The sequence below is a fragment of the Catharus ustulatus genome, chromosome 3 (assembly GCF_009819885.2).
Source record: "Catharus ustulatus isolate bCatUst1 chromosome 3, bCatUst1.pri.v2, whole genome shotgun sequence".
NCBI lineage: Eukaryota > Metazoa > Chordata > Aves > Passeriformes > Turdidae > Catharus > Catharus ustulatus.
In genome coordinates this window covers 94,611,514-94,633,611 of record NC_046223.1, presented here as the reverse complement: position 1 = coordinate 94,633,611, position 22,098 = coordinate 94,611,514, and the positions used below count along the sequence as shown (strand labels likewise).

Below are 22,098 nucleotides of genomic sequence, written 5' to 3'. Positions count from 1 at the left end.
GTTGGTTTTATTGTGGTTTTTGTGTTTCATTTTGGTTTGTGTTTTTGGGGGTTTTTTATGGTAAGAGCTGTGACACACTGGAACTGGCTGCCTTGAGAAGTTGTGCACGCCCCATCCCTGGAGGTGTTCAAGGTTTGGCTGGAGAGGGCTTTGAGCAGCTCCATCTGGAAGAAAGCCCTGCCCACAGCAGAGAGGTTGGAACTAGATGATCTCTGAGATCCCTTCCAAACCAAACCAGCCTGTGATTCTGTCAGGGTGTGGGAATAGGAAGACACCAAAGCCTTATGGAAAAGCAACCTGTCCCAATTTGACTCTTGAACTCAAGCTGGTTTTTAGTAAGTGGGCAACATAATGTTCATCTATATATTTATATAGTATTTGCAGGCTAGTCCACAGCTGTACGTTCTACCTCTTGTCTCTGGATTTTCAGGCCTACAAACTTCAGTGCTAAAGTGGTATGATGATGATATAAGTCAGGATGAGAGCCATGCAGCATGCTAGCTTTTTTAAGTTCTTCAGCAACACTGACAAATCAGCTGCTTCAAGGGGGATTTCTGAAAAGTTTTCAGTCCCTCTCTTTGTCTCCTTCAGGCTGAAGAGGCTGGTTGAACTTACTCTAGGAGGCGAAATAATATCGACTGAGGCACCTGATGAAACCCTGGGTTCGCCAAGTTCCAAAGATCCAAGAGTGGCCCCACTTCGTCACAGAACTAAATACAAGATAAGTCTGTGTCTTCTAAATCAGTTGTCTACATTTTGCCTGTCTAGTATTACAACAATAGAACAGTGGGAGAAGACCATCTTGCTTTGCCCCATCCTGGCTTTCACCCAAAGCTGTGTAGAAGCCCATGAAATGCCAGATGCAGCAGGAGGTTCTTGCCTTGAAGTATGTTAAAAGTTATTAAAGAAATAATGGTTAACTAAGCTGCTTAGTATTGCAAATCAAAGAGTAAGGTACATTTTCAAAAGCAAATACTGTAGTATGTAAAGGACAGTATTAAACAGTCACTAAAGGTACTAGTTGTCATATTTGGAAGGTGAGAAATGGGTCTAACCTATTTCTGTGGGTTCTAGGGTAACTTCCATTCTGAGCAATACATACATGATATCTTAGGAATGAAGCAAATTATGTTATTTTACTTGGTAAAAATTATTGCAAATTGTTGAATTTTTTTCATAATTACCAAGAAAAAAGGAGCGGTAACAATAATTGTCTAAAAGAAACACCATCCTCAACTTCAGTCTCTCTGACAAAGTATCAAAGATTCTAAAGGTTATGCTATTAAATTTTATATATAAAGTGGGCATGCAAATAAAAAGAACTGGAAACTGTAATTCAAAAATCTTCAAGCTCATTTCCTCTATGTACACTTGAAGAAAATAGAAAAGAAATAAAAAAATTTTTAAAAAAAAGTAAATTAAGAACTTGCTGTCAATAATTGATGGGGAAAATCACCCATTTTGCTGTTTGGACCAGTCAAGGATGACAAGTTTATGGTCATGTTAATAACAAACAAAGCACAGGAAAATATATCTTGAACGCTACCAAGAGACTGGTTTTGTAAAACAAGCATCTGTTTATTCCATTTTTACTGATAACTTCTTGGAGAGGGTGAATTCTCTATTTCAATTTTGTCTTGTAGATCTGTACAAGAAAATCTTTGTTGATTTTGTACACAATTTCATACCTGTATTACCAATTTTGTATTTCCAGAATGATGGAGAAATGGTTTCTACAACGTAGTTTTTAAACACATGTAATAGCACCACTTCAGATCCTTTCACTGAAATTTACCTAAAGGAAATAGAACAATAAACTGCAAAATTGTGTCATCCAGAGTAGTGTGGAAACTTTATCTGGTAACATACTAATCTGAAAGTAAGAAAGCATTTTCTTTTGAGTCCTGCCAGTTTTCTTTTGCTTAGCAAATACTCGTTGATAGACAGAAACAAGCACTTTCCACAATAAGTAAAAACAGATGCATTACTTAAGAAAGGAATGCAGAATCCAGAGTCAGAATCATCTCTTGCGTACTTCAAAATCCAACATTGTTCAATATATTTGTCCTTATCCATTATGTGCAGATGGTTTTGCATGGAGCATGGTGAAGTATCTTTTTGTATTTGACAAATGACATTCGGTACAGCAATAATTATAACCTTTCAGGGTATCAAGACAAGGAAAAATGAATCTCAGTTAAGTGTATCCAAAGATACTGCATTTCTATTAGCAGTGCATCCCAAGTCTGCTGGGATGGTTCAGGATGAAGCTCTTCTCTTGGGTTTAGATGTTGACTCCTGACACAGACTTTTATTTGCTAGTCTTTTGATCTGCTGATAAACTACAAATAAATTAACTATGTTCCAGATGCTATCATCAATTTGATCATACATTGTTTTAAGCTGTTTGTAACAGGAAAGACTTAAGAAAATAACCTTTTCTTTTACACTATTGCTGTAGACAGTCCTATCTCCTGAGTCATAGGATTGAGTCAATATATTAAGAAGCAAATTCAAGTCAGCATTCAGTTATTTCAATATCTTAATATCTGAAAAAACTGCAGTTCCTTGACTACAAGCGCTGTGATCCAATTGGTAAAGCTGCCATTTATTCAGATAGAAATAGATAAATTGTGGAACCAAAGGGATTGCCTGGCTTTCAGGAATATCTGAAAACCTTATTAAAAAGTTGAAAACCAGTGTTTTATATTAAGAGTTCCAAAGTATAATAGCCAACATATACATCTATATTTAAAATTTCCCATCTTGTATCTCAGCTGCATACCCAGCCTGCTATCATCTCCAGTTAATTGAAAATTTTATTATTGAGAGCTTTATTCTCCCTGCTCTCACACACATACACTAGAAAAAAAAAAAAATCTTACACTTCAGTATACAAATTGATGCCAAGATAGGAAAAAGTCAAAGAGGAAAGTTCATTTCAGGTATATTGCAGCACAGCTGATCTAGGGTTTTGGCCTTTGCTTTAAAGTATCACTTACTGGCTTACTGCTAAACCATGGATTAGGTGGAATAGTGGTCTGTTCTAGCTTGTCATCTGAATGCTTAAACATAATCTGCTTTTCAAAAGACATTCTCCAGTTTTATGTATGGCACATACAGTAGTGGCATAATGCATTATTAAAGTTCAGATTGAAAAAAAAGTTTTTTCATGATGAAGCAATTTGCAGTAATTGTAGAAAAAAGTCTTTTGCTTCCTATGCAGGAGCAGAGCAGAAAAGAACCTGGACATATCTAACTCATTTTCTTCCTATTGTGTTTGTCCACTAAGCAGATGAAGTGCACACTTCCCATGCTGTTCCATTCATACAGCCCAGCGTTCATTCAGAAACAGAACGTTTCCTTTAGTTGATGGATTAAAGGCAGGAGAGGGGGAGGTGTGTAAAAATGTTTGGGGATGTGCAATATTTCAGGAACAATGTTTAAAGGTTAGTTCACACTAGAAGTTTGTAATGTATATTCTACACAACTTCAAAACAAAACAGGTTCTGCCTCTTAAATGAGCAAAAATAATTTTTAAAGAGAAAGACCCATTGAAGGTTTTTGTGCAATTGCTGAGAAGCTAAATGTCAGGTTATTTTTAAAAGCAACCTTGTATAACACTTTCAATACATTAAAAAAATTAAGCAAATGCAATGTTTTCACCCCACCTTGACTGACCTTGCACTATGTTTTGGGAGGTTGAAATATGAAGAATGTGTATTAGTGACCTTAAAAAAAGAGCAAGTAAACTCTGTAAGCAACTTTAAAGGTTATTGTTTGCGTTTTATCTTCACTTGCAGACCAGGTGTCTCTAGCAAAGTAAATCTGAGGAAAAGCCACTTTTTGTTGGAGGCTCTTTGTGAACAAAACAGATGACATAGAGAGCAGGTGTTAAAATAGTGAAAAAGGCAAACAGCAGATATTTTACAGGATGTTTAGCTATGGAAGAGCTAGGAAAAAAAAAACAGACTGTTCTAAAGCATCTTATTTAGAAGCCTTTGCTCAAATACAAGAAACAGTTCTCTGTCTTGTAAATCAGAATCTATCTTTTGATCCCTTAAAGAATGGGTTCGAGATAGTTATCCTATTCTTCTTGGCACTAAGTTCCCAGGGACTGACAGGAAAAAGCACAGTTTTTACTAAATAAGGATGCTTACTGGTTTCTGTTTACCTGATGCCACTTATGATACTGTGTTTGTCTACTTAAGTGGCATTTAGGACTGAAGTGTTGTGTGATTTACTGTTTATGTTAGGAAATTGCTTAGCAGCTGAGTCGATTAGGCTATTCTACTTTATGTGTTTTTCATCCTACATTGCACATCTGTTAACTTTGGTCTTAGCATTACAATAGTGAGCATTGTAAATAAATAAGTAGAAAGGTAAGTAAGTGGATGAAAATAAGTTGTCTGTGGAAAAAAACCAAAAACTACTCAACTGACATTATTTGTGTCTCTAAATTAAGCATCCTAAACCTATAAAGAGAGATTTAGAATTCCACACTGGAGCCTTCAAGTGTATGCATTTTGGATTTAAGCTTCAAGGCTCATTTTCAGGTTGATGAAAACCCTGTCCTGTTTGTTTTGGAATGTGAACTTTAACATTTACAAATTCACCAGCAGGTTTCATTGTAACTTTGTGACTGATGAGAGTAGTGAGCCCTAAGCAAATTTTTTTTATATCTAGGTATGAAATGGCCATTCTTTGTAAAAAACTGAATTCTCTCCATTCAGAACACATTTCCTTCGCTATGAAGAAACCGTTATGGCATCACTGGAACACTTATTTGGAAATACAGTGCCAAGTCCTTAAAATATTTATTGCTTACAAGACAGACATCTTGGTAAAAACATAAACACTCATAAATTTACTATGCAATTAGACTATACTAACACACTTTTCCAGGTAGTAGTAAAATTAAGGGTTTTTAAAGTCAGAATATCTTGAACTGCATAGCATTTTGAATTAAATTAATTTCTATAAAAATGTGAAATAGTGATAAGGTTTATTCTCCAGTAATAAGAACATATGCTGCAATTTTTTTTCCTGCTTTTTCAGGTACAAATGTTGCCACTTTGGCAATAAACATGCCATGTTCCATTAAAGGAAGCTCTGTGGTATCTGTAACACCTTTTCCAGACTACTTTTCCCTTGAATCTTGTACATGTCACTGAAAATGTTACAGAATGCAAAGGATATCTGTTTAAGATTTTTCTTGAAATTCTATCACTTCACAAGGCTAATTTCATTTCAAGTCTGACTTGCAGTCTTTGCTGAAACTACACTTCTTTATCAGTGGGGTTTAACAGGTTAATTTCTGTATTCAAGATTTGAAATCACATTTCAGATAACATTTTCAAGGCATGCCTCTGATAAAGGTACATTCTTTAAAGGTACATATTCTTTAAACAGATCTAAAACAGCCCTTGGCAGTTAATTATAAATTAGTAGCTGCTTCTCTCGTGTCAGAAACTTCAGACATGCCCTCAGTCCATCTGTGTATGCAATTTGTCCAAGAAACTCAAATGTAATGACAAACTTTAAAGCACAATCTCTGCAGAACTGTGCAGTTCACTGGTCCTTTCTAGCTAATATTATGTTCCCAGACTTCAAAGCAACTTTTTAATTTGAAAGGTAATTCAGAAATTTAGCTCAGACAATGCACTCTGTGAATTTAGACACCATTCAAGAAAAAAGAAATCGCACTGAAAGAGACAACAGGATGTTAAGTTTCTGGGACAGAAATCATAATACCCTACCTTCATTAGCCACTGAGTGTTGTTTTCCATGATGTTCTCAAGCAGCTGCAGTCTTTGAACTGAATCATCATAGTCCAGAGGCGCATCCCTCTGCACCGCGTTGGACACGTAGGGAGCGGAGGAGCGGCAATTGTCCGCCTCGGGCAGAAGGAAGGTGTAGCTGCACGACCCGTGCTGAACCTGGTACTGCTTCTTGCCTATCGTCTCCATGCTCTTACTGAAGGAGTTGTATCCTGAAGCTAAGAATATGCCGCAGCCCAAAAAGAAGCAGGCGGCCAGCTGCATTTTAATCCCTGCGGTAACTCGGCGGACCTAGAGAGGCTGGATGCGCTGGCCGGAGCCCGGCCCTAGCTAACCTGCGGCGCAGCCGAGCGCTCCGCTGCCATGTGCGGCCAGGCTGGGCTGGGCTGGGCTGGGCTGAGCCGGGCCGTGCTGTGCTGGGCTGAGCTGAGCCGGGCCGGGCTGGGCTGGGCTGGGCTGGGCTGGGCTGCCCCGGAGGTGCGGCCGCTCCCGCCGTGCCCGCACGGTCCGGAGCGGGAAGAGCAGCTGAGCTGAGCCGCCCCGCCTGGCCCGCTGCCTTCCTGCCCTGCACCGCACCGAGGCGAGGCGAGGCGAGCCCCCTGCCCTTATAGCAGCAGCTGTGAGAGCCGCACACGTGTGGAGCGGAGCCGCTCCTCCCTCCGGGCTGGCCGGGCCGGGGGCAGCGCACAGCGCCGGGCGGGAGCGGGGCGGCGAGAGGAAACCCCAGGGAGGAGCCGGCAGCGGCGGGACCCCTGCGAATTCCTGCAGCACGGCCCTAATTGAGAGTTTCCTAGACAGAGCCATCAGTTCCGATGGCCTCCAACTATGCTAGTAAATTATTTGCGATGGCTATAATTTCTAAACTCCTTACCCCTCGACCACCCCCGCTAAACACACACACACACACACACACACACCTCCCTGGGCTTGTTTGTTCTTCTTTTTTTTTTTTTTCTTTTTTTTTTTCTTTTTTTTTAATGCACTGAACCAAGATGTAATTTAGTTTTAGTTTAATACATTGTGGAATTACAGAGAAAGATACTATCCCATGCATACAAAAGCAGGCGTGGGTACGTTCTTGCAAAAAGAACAGGAGGGGCATTAATTTTAGGTTTTCAGTTGAACACAGAATTTGTGTCTTACTGAATCTCTGGGATGAACGCTCAATTTTAGGCATGTCTTTCAAGGGTTAAGCGTTTACAAGCTTTTTATTTATTATGTTAAAGACTTTTTTTTTTTTCCTGTATGACATGGCTAACTTTGGAAGTGCTAATGTTAATGTAAGAGTTAGAGATCACAAGTCAGCTGGGACTGGAAGAGGAAAAACCATCCAGAGGCAGTGGCAGTAAGGCATGGCTCAGGAAGTCTCATGGTTGAGTAGGAATTACCCTGTTAGCTCTCCCTAGCCCAATTCTGTGCCCTTGGGAGTGGGAAATACCCATAAAAGGGGAGGGAAATTCTTATAAAGTATTTCAAATTTATATGTAAGAGTAAAAAGGACTACTCAACTCCCATGGTCTCTGCAATGATCGGTCATCTTCAAAAAGCGGAAAATTACTAGTCAACTTACCACACCCTGGGAAAGAGTCCATTCCACTGAAATTTTGGAAAAGTTTACCTCTCTGTAAGGAGAAATTGTCTTCTTGAAACCAGCATGATAGGGTACTAACTCCTGAAGACAAACTGCTTGAGATTTTGACTAGGTCTGGATCTGGAAATGATGGATTTTTCTTAATTAAAATAAACAAAAGGAATACTGTGCTAGTCAAACTAACATGAATTACTGACCAAAGTTACTCATATTCAAGGAAAATCCCAGAGTGTCTCAGTATCTCTTAAGACAGACTATTACATAATGCTTTGTGTTGTATAGTGCATAATGTGGCTTTTACTTTTTTATATCATGGAAATTGTGTTCAGGGGTTGTCAAAAACAGCTGTAGAAGCTGAAATTCATGTCTTAGATTGTTGGAAGCTGCTGCTATTTCTTTACATAATTACCTTTGGAAAGTAAAATCTCTAGAATTTAATTCTGGTGAATTCCAGAAAGATTCTGATTATTTTTGGACTATGATGACTGAAACCAATTTGTAGGATTTTTTCCTGTGGAGTATTCATATGCCACTGCTCATCCTTCTAATCAGAGGAAACAGAGGAATATGTTTGGAACAGTCAAGATTATTTGCAACAAAATGTATGTATTTTGTATTGCAATAGCCAAGCAGATAAATGTGACAGCTACTTGCACTGATAACAAAGTTTCAAAGTTGTTGTATAGATTTCTAATTTTCAATGAATTGAAGTCTTTAAAAGAATGTTTAATTCCACATGAGTAAATCTTTGCCGGATACTTGACCAACCTACTATTACCCAATGAAGACAGAATACAGAATTAGATTAACCCATTAGACTGTGGGAAGCATTTCTATCTAATGAGACATTCCAATTCAGTATTTTCTGTTATCTGGGTACTTTAATTAATTTTCTAAGTTAAATGAGAATTTCCCATTGCAATTTGTCCTTAAATTGGTCAGTTCCATGTTTTCCTTGCACAGCTACCCTGAAAAAATAAAGGGCCATATCCATCCTTCCTTTCACCTTATGTGTAAACTCAATAGAGTAGTGCTGAAAATTAGATTGCTCCGACCCTGGAAATATCTGTCTCTTAGTGAGGAAGAACTGGAGGATAATTTTTATTTTTCTGATTACATTTTCGTGTATTTTGTTTTAAAATTCTTTACTTAGATATTAAGCGAAAATACAAGACTGAACAGTGTAGTCTTTTAGAAGTTTTCTTTTTAATTGTTAGAGGTCTACTCAAGGGACTGAACACATATAAAAGACAAGATTTAAGTGAGAATCTACTGAGAATTCACTAGAAAGGATCTCCATGAGAGCATTGATTAAATCAGTAGTTTTTGAATGGCCATAAAGCTTGTCATCTGTATGCTGCCCTAGTGAGTCACATCACTGTTGTAATCTGGCAGCTCAGTTTTGCTGGGTTTTGGAGGAGAGATGAGTGTCTCTAAAGGTTTGAACTGGAGTCTGTTTTCCTTTATGAAAGGCTGAGGCATGACCCTGGGAGGCCCTTGTGTTGTAATGAGGCCAGGAGCAAAACTGAATTTGGAGACTGCCTAGGAAACCTTGCTGTATCCTGGGCCTCCACTAGGGAGAACTGTGGTTGTAGGAATACTGGAAAGAGAAACAAGTTCACCTTTTACTGTGTTTTAAGCTGGGCTTGGTTTTTGTGTCTTAGTCTTTGTGTTGTTATGAATGAATGAGTAAATGGCCAGTTGCTATGACAGCTGTCTGCAGTTCAGGGAAAAGGTACAGAAACACAGATATTATTCTGGGCAGTGACAACAAACTCCTAATGGAAGACTCTTACCAGCACAGCAGGCACCACCAGTTAGCTTCTACTCACTGTGCTTCTCATCTAAGTCTTGGAGTAACACCCCGAGGTGCACCATGGTAATGATTTCCCCAACTTTCATTGATAACCCCAGGCTGTAGGAGCAGAAACTGAATAAAACCACACACACACATGACTGAGAGAGGGTTTTGCTGTTTCCTCATCTGGGTCCAATGGACTCATATTGCTTTAATGAGGTGCTCTTTCCCACTGTCCAGGAAAGTTAGTGGTTGTTCACCTTGCCAACGAAATAAATATACATCCCTTTAACCCTTTGCTGCAGCTTAGTGCCATATTTGGTGCATCTTTTGGAGCAGTTGATTGTGATCCTTCACCCTTTCTATCCCTTTGGGAGCAGCTTTCCCAGCTGTGAAGGAGGAAGTGGTCTTCTCTGCCTCTCCAGAGAGTCAAAGCCAGTCAGAGTTCAGGGGAAAAGAAAGTAGTAACAGCTAAATTTAGAATACTGGTGTGAAAAGTAAGGCAAGTTAAATCCATTTTTGTCCTTGAAATCTGAGGAAGAGGAAAGAAGATGCCCGAATACAGCCTTTTTACTGAGCCTTAGAGGCATTTTAACAAGACTGCTTGAAAGAGAGAGCTTATTCTGAAAACTGAATGACTGAAATCTGTCCCCTGTCAGTTATGAGAACGACCATTTCTTTGTTAGACATGTTGAAGTAGGGAGGAATTTAAATAATTTGGCATGGAGTCTTATAAATGTCAGAAACCGAGTAAAAAGTTATAATTCAGACTAGTCACATCCTCTCAGTATTTCTTTCATGTTCGTTGTACTCTTCATCTTTCATTTCTGCTGTCGATATGGAGTGTTGTATTTACATTCATGATACATTTTTACTGTAAACTAAAATATAGCTTTTAGCCTGTGAGTTCTTGCTTGCTTTAGAGCCAAGTGTATACAGTATATGCCATAAAATACCAAACAGTGGATATATTTAAAGTACAAATTAGATCTTTTGCCTTTTAGAAGGAAGATACCCACTCTACAGAACTCACCTTATAAGCAGAGCTGAAATGTGTATTTTGTCAAAACTAAACATTTAGAACATTTTGCTAGATGTGTGCAGGCAACTTCCTTTCCTGGGAAACAGTAAACTCCCTTACTCAGCCAGTCATGGGTTTTTTCCATACAGCATAAAACCAGGCTGCTTTGAGAGATGCCTGAATTCTACTAACATTATCTTTCCAATTATCATTTTACTTACAGCTGCACAGCTTCTGTTTGACAGGCAGATACAGAGATCTTGTGAGACCTCTGATAGAAAAGGAAACATATAAACTTAAGTAATATAAGAAAATGTTGATTTGACTTTAGTCTGCTATCTGCAAACTTTGCCACCTAAAACTTTAAAGAAGTTGATTAGTGGATAAGTTCTCATTTCAGCAGTCTACTCATTTTAGGAAGGGAAAACTACATCATAAAATATGTGCAAACTAAAGGCAAAACCATGTAAACAAGTAGGTTTTGGTGCTGCATTCTTACAGGGATGTTTAATCTACATTATAAATGAAAATACTGTAATGTGACTTCAAAATCAAATCTGAGGTGAAAAATCATCTGAAACATGGAATAAATTAATAAAGTATCTTATGTATTCCTGGTATTTACATTCCTCACATTTTGACACTCCATGTTAAATTCCCACCTTTGGTTCCTTGTACTTTAATATTAGTTTATGATAGTTTCATTAGTTGTCTTCAAAATACTTTCCTTCACTGTAAGTAGTTTAGCATTTTTCTCAGGAACAAATGTCAACAAGGACAAGACTCATGAACTTGTAACTTAAAAAACAGGGAACAGGATCTAGGACCCTATTGGATTTTTAGGCTGCTGAAAATCTTGTCTGTTTTTAGACTTTACAGTCTTTTTCAAAGAGAGGAGTGATAGGTTATTATGTTTTCCTATAAGCCAAACAATTTCTTTTAAACCAGAACCATAGTTCAGATTTTTAGCACTTTAAAATTAATATTATATTACCAATCATTCCTACTTTCCCCACCATTTGCTCATTATCTTTTTTATTCTGTCTGAGCTTCTGCACCAGTCTCTCATGACTTCTTTAAAAAAGTCTCAGGATTCCATTCCCTTTCTCAGCTGCAGCTTATTTCTAACCACTCAGAACATCTGGTGTAACATCTTGTGAATTCATAATCATCTGTATGTTCCATCTCTGATGTTCCATCACGTCTCCTTTGAGTGCCCTTCCTTACAAGGGAGGGCATTTGCCCAGTAGTTCTCATATTGTACTTCTGCTGAAGGGACAAGAGGTCAATAATCTGATCCACTGAAAATTTCAGTTACCACTGTCCTGGTGACTCAGTCTGGTTTTTTCCCATCTTGCCTTGTAACATCCAATCCATCATTTGAGTACACAGCATTTTTCCTAGATGTCACAGCACTAGTAGAAGCATAATGCAGCCAAAACCAGACTTCGTGTATTCCCTTAGAAATTTTTCCATACTCCTTTTTTCTCTTTAACAATTGTCACTGCTACCATCCTTCAATGCACTGAAATCTATAATCTACAAATTATGTTTCCTTTATTTCTTTGATGCTTTATTTTCTCCCTTTTTTGATGTTATGCTTTCATTAATGTGTCTAAAATCCCTATCTTGGTCTTTATAATCAACATACTGAACTTTGTAACATAATCTGTCTGGCTCCTCCATAATACTTGAAATGTGACTTGCTAATGAAGCTTATTGTATTAGTTCTGCCTCAGTAAATTACATTCAACTTTGCTATCATAAGGATGGTTAGACAACCATCAGAGCTTCTCACAAGTAGATTATATATTTAATTGCTTTGAATTTGGAATGTCTAAATTCAGCACCTCTCCTACCAATGTCAACATCATTGCCTTCTTTGTGGCCACTGGCTGGATTGACTTTCCTTTCTCTTGGATTATACTTGGGTATCTTTTCTCAGATAATCAGATATTTAAAGTAATCATATTTTCAAACTGCAGACTTATTTTGGTGTCCCACTTTTTTAATGTAATATTGTATTAACATTAAAAGACATTTTATACATACATAATTATATCTGTATATATATGTGTGCTTAATATGTTGTTGATGTCACTGTATCTAAAATATAATTGTTCATGTTAATTTAGATTGGGGCTTTATGATATCACATCCTGAGTAACAACAATAACATGAATTAATGGAGTTTTTTTAATTCCTGTCGTTATCACTTCCACATTCCAAAACCTTGTTAAATACAAGATACTTCTTAATTTCTGCTGGTTCATTACTTTTATAGTGATTTTTTTTTCAGTCCAAGTATTCAAGTGATATCTAAAGTAGAATTCACAAATATCTATCGAATCCAAGTCTATACAAATAATGTAGGCGCATATTTAACAAGACTCTCACTGTGCATTAATGAAGCTCCTGTTTGTAGGACAGATGGTAGTGTCTTTCACTGTGAGCATTTTCTAATAATGAATGTTATTTTAATCTTTGAAAGATGAGTCATCCACAGACAGAAGTAGGAAGTGAGTCCCAGGATTATGAAGAATAGTTGCTACATGTCCTTCCTCCTTAACATTTTTGTATAGTTTGGCTATAGTGCTTAAAGGCTGTGCTTATTCTCTTCAGATTTACGTGATGACAGCAAACTTTATCTGGTAACAAGTGTAATTACATCTTAAACTCAAATAGCACAAGTTCAAAACTAACATGGAAATTACAGCTAATGTTAAGGATCTTACAGTTGCACTGCTGAATATCTGACAGTGTTAAGTGCTGTGCCCTGTCTCTCATACTGGGAAAAGCATAACATAGCACTTGTTTAAACAGGTTATCATTGGTTGAAATAACTTGTGTGCTAATGTGTAGTAAAGCCTTTAAAACCTGTTTTCAAAAATTGTTCCCATAGCACTTGTGTATTTATTCTTTACTGTTGAATTATAAGTTTAAAAACTTCACAGATGTTCTTACTTTGTATGCTTATATACTGTTTCTATGCTTTGAAAAATGTCTTTTAAATTGCTGTTTTGTGCATTTGGACAATTTAAACCTAAAATCTTTATGTAAGGTTTTGACTTTTGTTGTATTATGTGAATGCTGTATTATGTTGATGTGAAAAGTCAGCAGACTCTGAAAGAATCCAGAAGCCTTTTGGAAAATGAGAAATCTGCCTTACTGACATCCTAAAGAAAAATGCATATGCCGTTTGTTTAAAGGAATGTATTTATAAAACGTCTAAGCAGTTGACAGTAAGATTGCCTTACAAATCACCCCAGGCCCTGTGATTTAAGTCCTTCCTCTTGTAAGCAGTCAGTCAGGTTAGCAGAAGGTTCTCTCATCTGGTAATAGCACACTTATTTGATAATAACAGCATGTCACACTTCCGAAGAGCATGTTCAAGTTAAGATCTGAATTCAAAGATAAACTGGTGTCAAAGAGGGAACGAAAAGGAAGTGAGAAACTGTCTAAGAGGAATAAACAACACTTTCAGAGAGGGAGAGGACATTTACGGCAACAGTAAGGTACCTAGTTCCTGACATCTGTTTCCCTCAAGAAAAAAAATACAGTACATGCACTAACCTTTTTATGGAGAGTGCAAGAAAAATATTTGCAGCATGTTTTCATATATTCATATTTGTTGAACTGTATTATGGATGTGTAATTTGAAGCGGACAGAGCAACTGCAAACTATTTTTGCACTCCATAAAGATAAATATTTTCTTTTTTTCAGTACTAATAAACATAGTTCAGTAATAGCTCTCAAAAACATTGCCCACCCTCTTGCTGATTCTGCCACAAAAACTGGGCATTCTTTTTGTTGCTGGTCTTACTGCTGTACAAGCAAAGGAAGGAATTAAAGTTGGGGTTTTTTCTCCCTGGTTAGTGGGGCATCATAACCCATGATGGGACAGCACAAAGATTAGCTGCATACAGATACCAAAATAAGGGCTTCTTTGAGTTTGGACTCCTTGCCTCCATACAACTTATTGCTCTATAAATATTAATGTAAATACCTCACTGACTGAGTGATATTCTATTCTTTATCTCTCCAAATAAATGCTTTGCTGGAAAAATAATCCTCCATCTCCATTGGAATATGTAGACAAGACTAAATCTCTTGTAAGTATCCTATCATTAAAGTGGTATATTTTCTTCCCGGCACAAGCCAATTAGAAAGTTCTTTTACTGGTCTTTTGTCTAAACCTGAATTATTACTTGAGTAATTTCCCTACACAGAAAATTCAAATCTTTATTCTGTCTCACTAGAAATGTATGTAAGGAAATTTGGAGACGACATTGGTGATGTTTATATTGTTTGCATGTGCATCCACATTCAGGCTAGCCACAACCAAAGTGACTTTTATTTACAAATCAAACAGTTCAATCTTAGCTTATTAGCTTGAGGTTAAGCTTGATTATAGAACATCTTTCTTGTATTTTTATGTTCTTACTTGATTTTTATGTCAATATTTTCAGTCAAATCTGTGATCAAAATCTATTATAAATAGCTAATAAAGCTTCACCTTTGGTTTTAAATGATACATTCTGATTTGTTACTGCTTCAGCATTGTGGCCTGAGCCTTAATGCAATGTCCAGTGAATGGCATTTTTCTTGAACATGAATAACTTTATTTCTAGTTCATCAAATTAGTGATCATCTGATGTTCTTCTACTAATTTCTGCTTTCCTTTGCCTTTTCACCCACTTGAGTATCATTTTTAGGAAGCAAAATCCATACATTCAAATTTTACTAGATGATGTAATGAAATGTCAATGTCTCCTAACTCAGTCACCTTAGAATATTTTCTTTTTGCATTAATGAAGATTGCATCACCCCTGTGTTGGGTGTTAAGGTGCCATTCTTTGATTAAATGCATATATCAGGTCAACCAAGATTTCCTTGTGGAGTAAGAGAAATTTCCCTTTGTTGATCAGAAGGAGGCTCTTGGATAACAAGTTCAGATGACAGCACCAGAAGTTAGGTGAAATGAACTTATGGAAATAAGTGATGGTTATTGGAGATTTCATATGTGTTTCATTGTCTCTTCTCACAGTGCTGCTGTTAATATATAATCAGTATTTTTCATTTTATTACCGTTTTCAGACTATTGTATCCAAACTGTATCGTTTTGCCACTCTTCTCTTTTGGTAATGGATTCACTGGGACTGTTAATTGATGTAAAAAAGAAAAAAAAAACAGGCCAGTAAGAAATTTGGTCTAAAATAGATTGTTCACATAATTCTTTCACACTGTAGGCACATTTTGCAAGGCTAAGAGCACCATACCTTTGGTAAATGCCAGTTGAAATGTCTAAGCAGGGACTGTTCTGGAACCCCAGTGCAGCCCATGGTCAGGAAGGATGGACTAGCAATGGACTGAGTTTTCAGCCAGTTGGGAAGTCTTCCAGGCAGAGCTACAGCAGGCAGGGAAACTGTAGGGAGTCATGGCCTAAAATTTGTTTTAATTTCATACAGAGTATAAAGATAAATCTTCTGAAGATGAGATCTATGAGACTGTAGAAAAGCCTCTCATGAGAAGAAGTAGAATCCCTGTTGTATGAGTAATACAGATGGCAAAACGGTGAAAAATGTAAAGGAAAATCCTGTACTGGCAGCAGTATGAATTAAGTGATTTAATAAGCTTTTTCATCTCTTGATTTCTCTCATCAAGCCTTCTCACTGTGATGAAAGAAAGAAAAATGTTTATGTTGGACCTCCATGTGAAAAGTGCTTATAGGAAAAAATATGCCTCTTCAGATGATAAAAATATAATTAATATCGTTGAAATAATTCTTGCATTTTCTCCCAGACTTTAAATTAAACCTATCAGGCACAAGCTAATATTAATGCCTGCAAAATGTTAAGTACAATTATTCCAATATAATGCAGCAGTGGGTTTTATATTGGAAATTGTTATGGTTTCAGATTTCTTTGCACTGTTGGGACAACTTAATTTTACATTATTAATTCCATCAATGGCATGCAAAAGAATACAGTTATTACAATTGCTAAAAGCATCAGAGTGGGACTGTGCTTCATAGACTGTTACTGCCCACATGAAAACCTTCTTGACTGAGAAGTTTGCAACCAGACAAATTATTCTCAATTTTCAATGGCTTAATTGCTGCTTTTGTTTTCAGATTTTCTTTTTTTTTAATAGAAAACTAATTTAAACATATTTACAGTGAATAATTTTTTTTTATTCATTTCCTGGACATCATGAACTTAAAAAGCCACATCATCAAAACCAAAATCAGATCGCTCTTCATTAACTATAAAACCTGTATTTTTGAACATTTATTTGATGTGAAGTGGGCTCCTTTGAATTCATGTTTTTTACCTTGCTGGTTCTACAATGGGGGCAGAAAATCTGCACTCACTTACTTCTGAACTTACTCTGCTGGCCCACAGTTTTAGACTACAGTACACCCAATAAAGAAAAATAACACATGCTTTTAGGATAACTTTTTCATTTCAATAAACTGATAGCCTCGAGGACTAGGGAAAGAAGAGTTGTTTTAAAGGCAAACTGGGGGTTTCTCATTTAAAGACTTTTCTGATGTCAGAACCTTTTTGTGATACATCTGTCATGGAAAATGATCAGAAGCTGCTGAAGTAAACAAAATGTGGGTCTGTTCTGCATTATTGTAATTGGCAGATGCCCTGTGCCTGCTTACAGAGGATGGCCCGAGGCTTTTAAAACTGTTAATGACATGAACAGTAGCCAAGAACTGTCTTTATTTGAAATACAAGTGTATTTCTAAAATAAACCAGAATATGTGAATCCTCACACAGTTGCCATTTACATTAGCTTTACACAGTGAGAATTTTTTTTTTAATATATAGATTTCTCACCAAACATTCTGTGGAGTAGTTAAACAATTGGAAGCATTTTCAAGAGGTGTTACCACTGGTTAAAATATTGGCTTTCGTGCCTGGTCCAAATCAAGCTTTACAATAAGTGAAACTTGGTTCCCTTTCATTGATTTCTCAATGTTCATAAATTCATTAAATGTTCATTCATCAAATTCCATCTCTTTTCTGGCTCTTCCATGTCAGAAGGAGGCACCTGTTTCAAAAAAAAAAATATGAACTGGCAGATGGCTTAGTAAGTATTGCACCATATCACAGCTGGCGGAATGAAGTCATTTTAATGAACAGAAGACAAACAGAAATTAAAGTATTCAGAATTAGAAATAAGGAAGAGAGGATTTCTTATCTTATCCTTTTCTTTTTCTTCTTCTTTTTTTTTCTAGTTAATATTCTTCTATAAAGGTAGAGTTGTGAATCCTAAATGCTAATTGTTGAAATTCAGGGCAGTTTGGGACTGTGTAAAAAGCTCTGCACATGGATGTCACATGCGCTGTAGCTGGTATTGCGTCTGCTGAACAGGAAGGTTTTATCCATGTATGCATTGGGTCCTTTTTCCAGTTTACTAGGCATCTGAAAATCAGCCTGGTTTCAATGAAAATATGTGGAAAGCCGTACTCCATATGCTTTTCATATGAGACATAAGACTTGACTGTATAATACTGGACATTCTCTGTTCTGTGGGACATCTGCCAAGGTCAGCAGAAATAAACGTTACAGGCAGGAGAATAAAACCAGAGGAATAAGTGATTGCTAAATCCTTATTCTGTTTTTAATTTTTGTATTCTGCTCTGGTCTCAGCTGTTAGAGTCAGCTTTTAACAATGTCTCTGAACTGGAATAGCCATGTATTCTGTGCTTTAAAATACTTCGTGGTTAAAATTTTAAAATGTTTAATGTTCACAAATGAATGACAGAGGTTTCTCAGTATAGGTTTAGAGATTTCCAGAAATCCTAGTATGTTTCCCTTTGCATCTTTAGGTAAGAATGTATCTCTGATCTATTAACTTGGAAAAACCTGAGAGCTTTTAATATGTTTTGTGCATGAGTAGTTGAGGTTGTATTTGAAATGTAAACTGCAGCTGTTACAAATTTTCTCAAGAGTTTTATGGTAAAAGATAAATCTTGCCCTGTTTTTGGGTGTTGTCAGTGATTATGTTACTCTGTCCTTTTGGTCTGTTATGTCCTAGATTGTGGACTAATTCAATTAAGAAAGAAATGATAGCATAAATTTAGGGAAAATAATTCTATTCCTCATGGTTACAGACACGTGAAAATAATGTTCCTCTGCAAAATGGCCGTAGAAGGCAGCAAGTACTAAATAAAAGCCATATTATTTTAAGCATGATTTTGAAAGCCAGAATCCTGGTTTCTGAATAGTTCAGTTAGCAGTCCCAGAAATGTAAATTCTAAAGTCCCATTGTAAGACCTTCCTTTCACATTTCCAGAATGTGAAAGTAAATACTGATAACATCTGCATATTTGGCATTGCTTTCAAGATGTTGTTTTCTTGTATCTATTTATAAATCAAATACCATTCAACTCCTTTCATTGGCATGTATGTGTTTATTGTACCTAATAAAAAGCAAGTCCTCTCAATACCTTGGATGCTGTAGAAAACTTCAAATGAAATTGGGATTGGGTTCCTGTCTATAATACAACCCACAGTCACATACTGGTTTCACTTGCTAAAACTTACTGTGGCTGCAGGTAGAACTTTTATAGTGTTCAGGTTAATGCATATGGGGTTTTTTTTAAGCACTTCAACTCCCGGTCTAACAGAAAGAACCCTGAGAATATTTACCTTCATTTATCATGCTTTCAGTTTTAGTATTAACTATATTAAGAGAGAGAGCATAAATCATCTACTTGGCCTCTCACTTTAGATCCTAGGTTAAAAAAGGTACTACCAGGCTATTACTTTCTGCAAGTTACATGCTGCTTTTCTAATATTCTGTAATCCACTGCTCTTTCTTTGTCTGTGTTACATCTGTGAAACTCAGAATAATCCCTCTATTCAATACATTGCTAACAGACAAGAAAGAAAGGAAATTTTACATATTCAGGATGCATATGTAAATTACTATTTTTATGTAATAAAGATAGATTGTTGAGCCTGGCACTAATTTTATCCTTTATTACCAGTGAAGACATGAGAACTTGAAGTACATCCTGCTTCCATACCAGGGAAATTGGCTCAAACTGGAAGGAGGAAGACATAGCATCATTTTTTGTGGAATACGTCCTTTAAATGTTAGTTTCAAAGATCTGCTGAGTCAAAAGGCCAATTTTATCCAAAAGTTGTTTTTAAAAATGTAGTATACTCAGATATACATAGCATACATGACAAAATAGCCAAGATAAAACAGTTCTAGGAACCTATTGGACTTTATGGATGCATCTGATTGTTGCTCACCTACCTCTGTGGCTTCTCTGGCTGATGTGCTTAATCTATGCACACGAATAGAATCTATGAGTACATTATTATGTTCTGCAAAGACTTACAAATAACTTTAACACCCCAATTAGCTCCTAAAAAAAGCTCTGTTTTATCTATCTAGCTTATTTTCCAGGATAAAAATCAGTTCTGTAACTCCTTTTTGCCACTCTGTGGTCCTTGCTTATTAGTACAATGGCCTCATACACTTTGGTCCACAAAATTTTTCACTGGTTATTTTGCTTATAACTGTGATGTATTCCTCCAGTTTCCTCTCTGGATTTGACTAGGTTGGACTAGCATGAAAATGAAAAATGAGTGAATATAAATTTTTTGCTAAAAGAAGGTCTTAAGTGTTGACAGGACAGCTTGTTCCAGCCCAGAATTTTCTCTGCACATAAATATAGAGTATATTTCATAAACCAAAACTGCAGTTTTTGTTTGTTTGCTTTGGGGTTGTTTTCTGAGTTTCTTGAAAGGACGCGATTCTTAAATGAAAAGAAACACTGGGATGTATTTTAAAGGAAAATACTGTGATAACAGCACCATGAGAGCAAGTGAAGACTGCAGTAAAGAAGCTGAAACTAGTATACAGGTAACAAGAGCAGACGCAGGCCCAGTCATCTTTGCAGCCAATATTAATTGCAAGGAAGAGCAGACGTTTACATTGCTCTACTGATGTAGATTTAGTAAATTTCTACTCTGCTGCAATTGTAGCACATTATGCATTCATTACACATGCTTTTACATTATCATCTGAAGTGTAATCTTGCACTTTGTGAAAATCAGCACTTGGGGAAACTGTTATCATTTGAAAGCACAATCAAAGTTTTACTTTGATCTTTTTTCCACAGTAGAAAAAAACATAGTTAGGTTTATGTGCCTTTGTCTTTTCCCTTCTGGTGATGTTGCACTGTGATTGTGTTTGTCTGTATGATTCATTACAAGCTCACTGGCAGACGGTCACGTACACTTTGCAAAAGTGCGTGATGCTAATAATCAGCTTTTAGATTTAATATTTTTTCTATGGTAAGTAATGTGTATTATCGTAATGCCTAGAAATACCATGGTTGTTTTAGTCAGTCCCATCTAAATACCTTTATCCTTCAGTAAAAAAGGTTTCTCTGTACACATTCAGTGAAACCTACTGCATGTATGGATGGTAGTGAAAGAAAAATTAGAGTTCTGTCTTCCATATATGAACAAAATGGAAGAATGAGAGTTTCATGAGACCAGGATGTGCTAAAAAACCTCCTGGCTCCTGCACATAATGATTTTTTGTTGGTTAAGCCATTGGAGCCCCACAGGGGTTATACAGCTAAAGCTTCAGAAATCCTGCTTTCTCTTACTTGATCCTCACACTTGTTATGGTAGAAGGGAAGTGTTTATGTATATTTTATTTGTTTATGGTATTTTATTGCATAACAGCAAATCAGACTTATATGCAGTGTTTATCTGTAATTGTTAAAATGCTGTCAGTCCAAAATACATTCCATTTATTTAAAAGGTGAAATTGTAAAGAATGTAGCACAGAAGAACATGTATATGAAGAAACATTGTTTTATAAGAGGATAAATGTGTTGAATTGTGGTCTCTTATCATTATATTATCATTTATTAAAGAGTAGTTCTAGACGGAATAGCTGAAGAAGCCAAAATATGGTGGAACTTTGTGGAGACTCTTTATAGCTATGTTGGGAAGGGAAAATTTCTGGTCTGACAGTTTTAGTGGAGCTGTTGAGATGCTCTTGTTGGCCTTTGTTTATTATAGTTGTAGTGCACTATATCCAGGCAATAAAATTAATTACAAATCTGACTCCCTCAAAACACAGAGTCATGCAATGCTTCCAGCAAAAGTGAATCTTATTTATTTAATTTTTAAAATCTCTTATTTTTAATAAATCCCTTGAAATTTCTTCATTTAGTCGTAAGCAAAATGTTGTACTGCAACTCAATTCTTGTTCTTGGAAGAAAACTTGACACTGAAGTCCATGACAATGTCTCTACAGGGTCTACAGACCCGATGTTTTTTTGAATGTATTTCTCAGTTACATCTCCTGAGAACTTCAGAATGTACATTTTAGCTGATCTAGCTCATCTTCTCAGACACTTTCACGAGTGTGTCTAAGTTACAGTGTTAACTGCAGAATTCTGTCCTCCAAAATTGAGGCTCAAGTAATTCACAGCTAATATGAAGAAAATACTCCATGAATATGTGCCAGATTTTGTCCTGCTAGTCTTAGTTTCCCTGATATAAGCATTTTAATTAGGCTCCTTTGATTCCTAACTCCCAAACCTTTGCTCCAACCACACAAAGAAAAAAAAGATTCAATTTTAAAATGTATTTGTAAGAAAGTTGTCAAACTAAATTCCATCTTCAGCTGATTTACTTTGCAATGATTTTGACTTACTGTGCTTGTTTACATAATAATACACTTCTGTACTTGTTCTTACTGTTGTGTGATTTATTGTGAGTTGATGAGGTTCTGTTGCAGACCTTGGAGGTTTTTTCAAAGACAAAAAGTTTCATTGTCATGTTTCTCTTGCAGTGATTTATGTCTTCTACATTGATGTTATTTATCAGAAGTACAGTAATTTCACGATTATAA

The 22,098-nt window shown here is 36.5% G+C and overlaps 2 protein-coding genes across 4 annotated transcripts in view; one reads left to right on the top strand and one right to left on the bottom strand.

Annotated features, from left to right (window-relative positions):
• Positions 1–6,191, bottom strand: part of ANGPT2 (angiopoietin 2) — a 42,945-nt gene extending 36,754 nt beyond the window's left edge. For both annotated transcript variants that reach the window (XM_033053925.1, XM_033053926.1), the window contains exon 1: positions 5,760–6,191. In XM_033053925.1, the coding sequence (XP_032909816.1) occupies positions 5,760–6,044 (285 nt within the window). In that variant the 5' untranslated portion in view covers positions 6,045–6,191. The remainder of the gene's footprint in view (positions 1–5,759) is intronic.
• MCPH1 (microcephalin 1) overlaps positions 1–22,098 on the top strand; it is a 145,197-nt gene that overhangs the window by 83,368 nt on the left and 39,731 nt on the right. The window contains exon 10 of one of the 2 annotated variants that reach the window (XM_033053922.1): positions 592–2,199. The exons of the other annotated variant lie outside the window; for it this stretch is intronic. The gene's annotated coding sequence lies outside the window, so the exon portion shown is untranslated. Of the gene's footprint in view, positions 1–591; positions 2,200–22,098 lie in introns of those variants that run through there. 2 annotated transcript variants of the gene reach the window in all.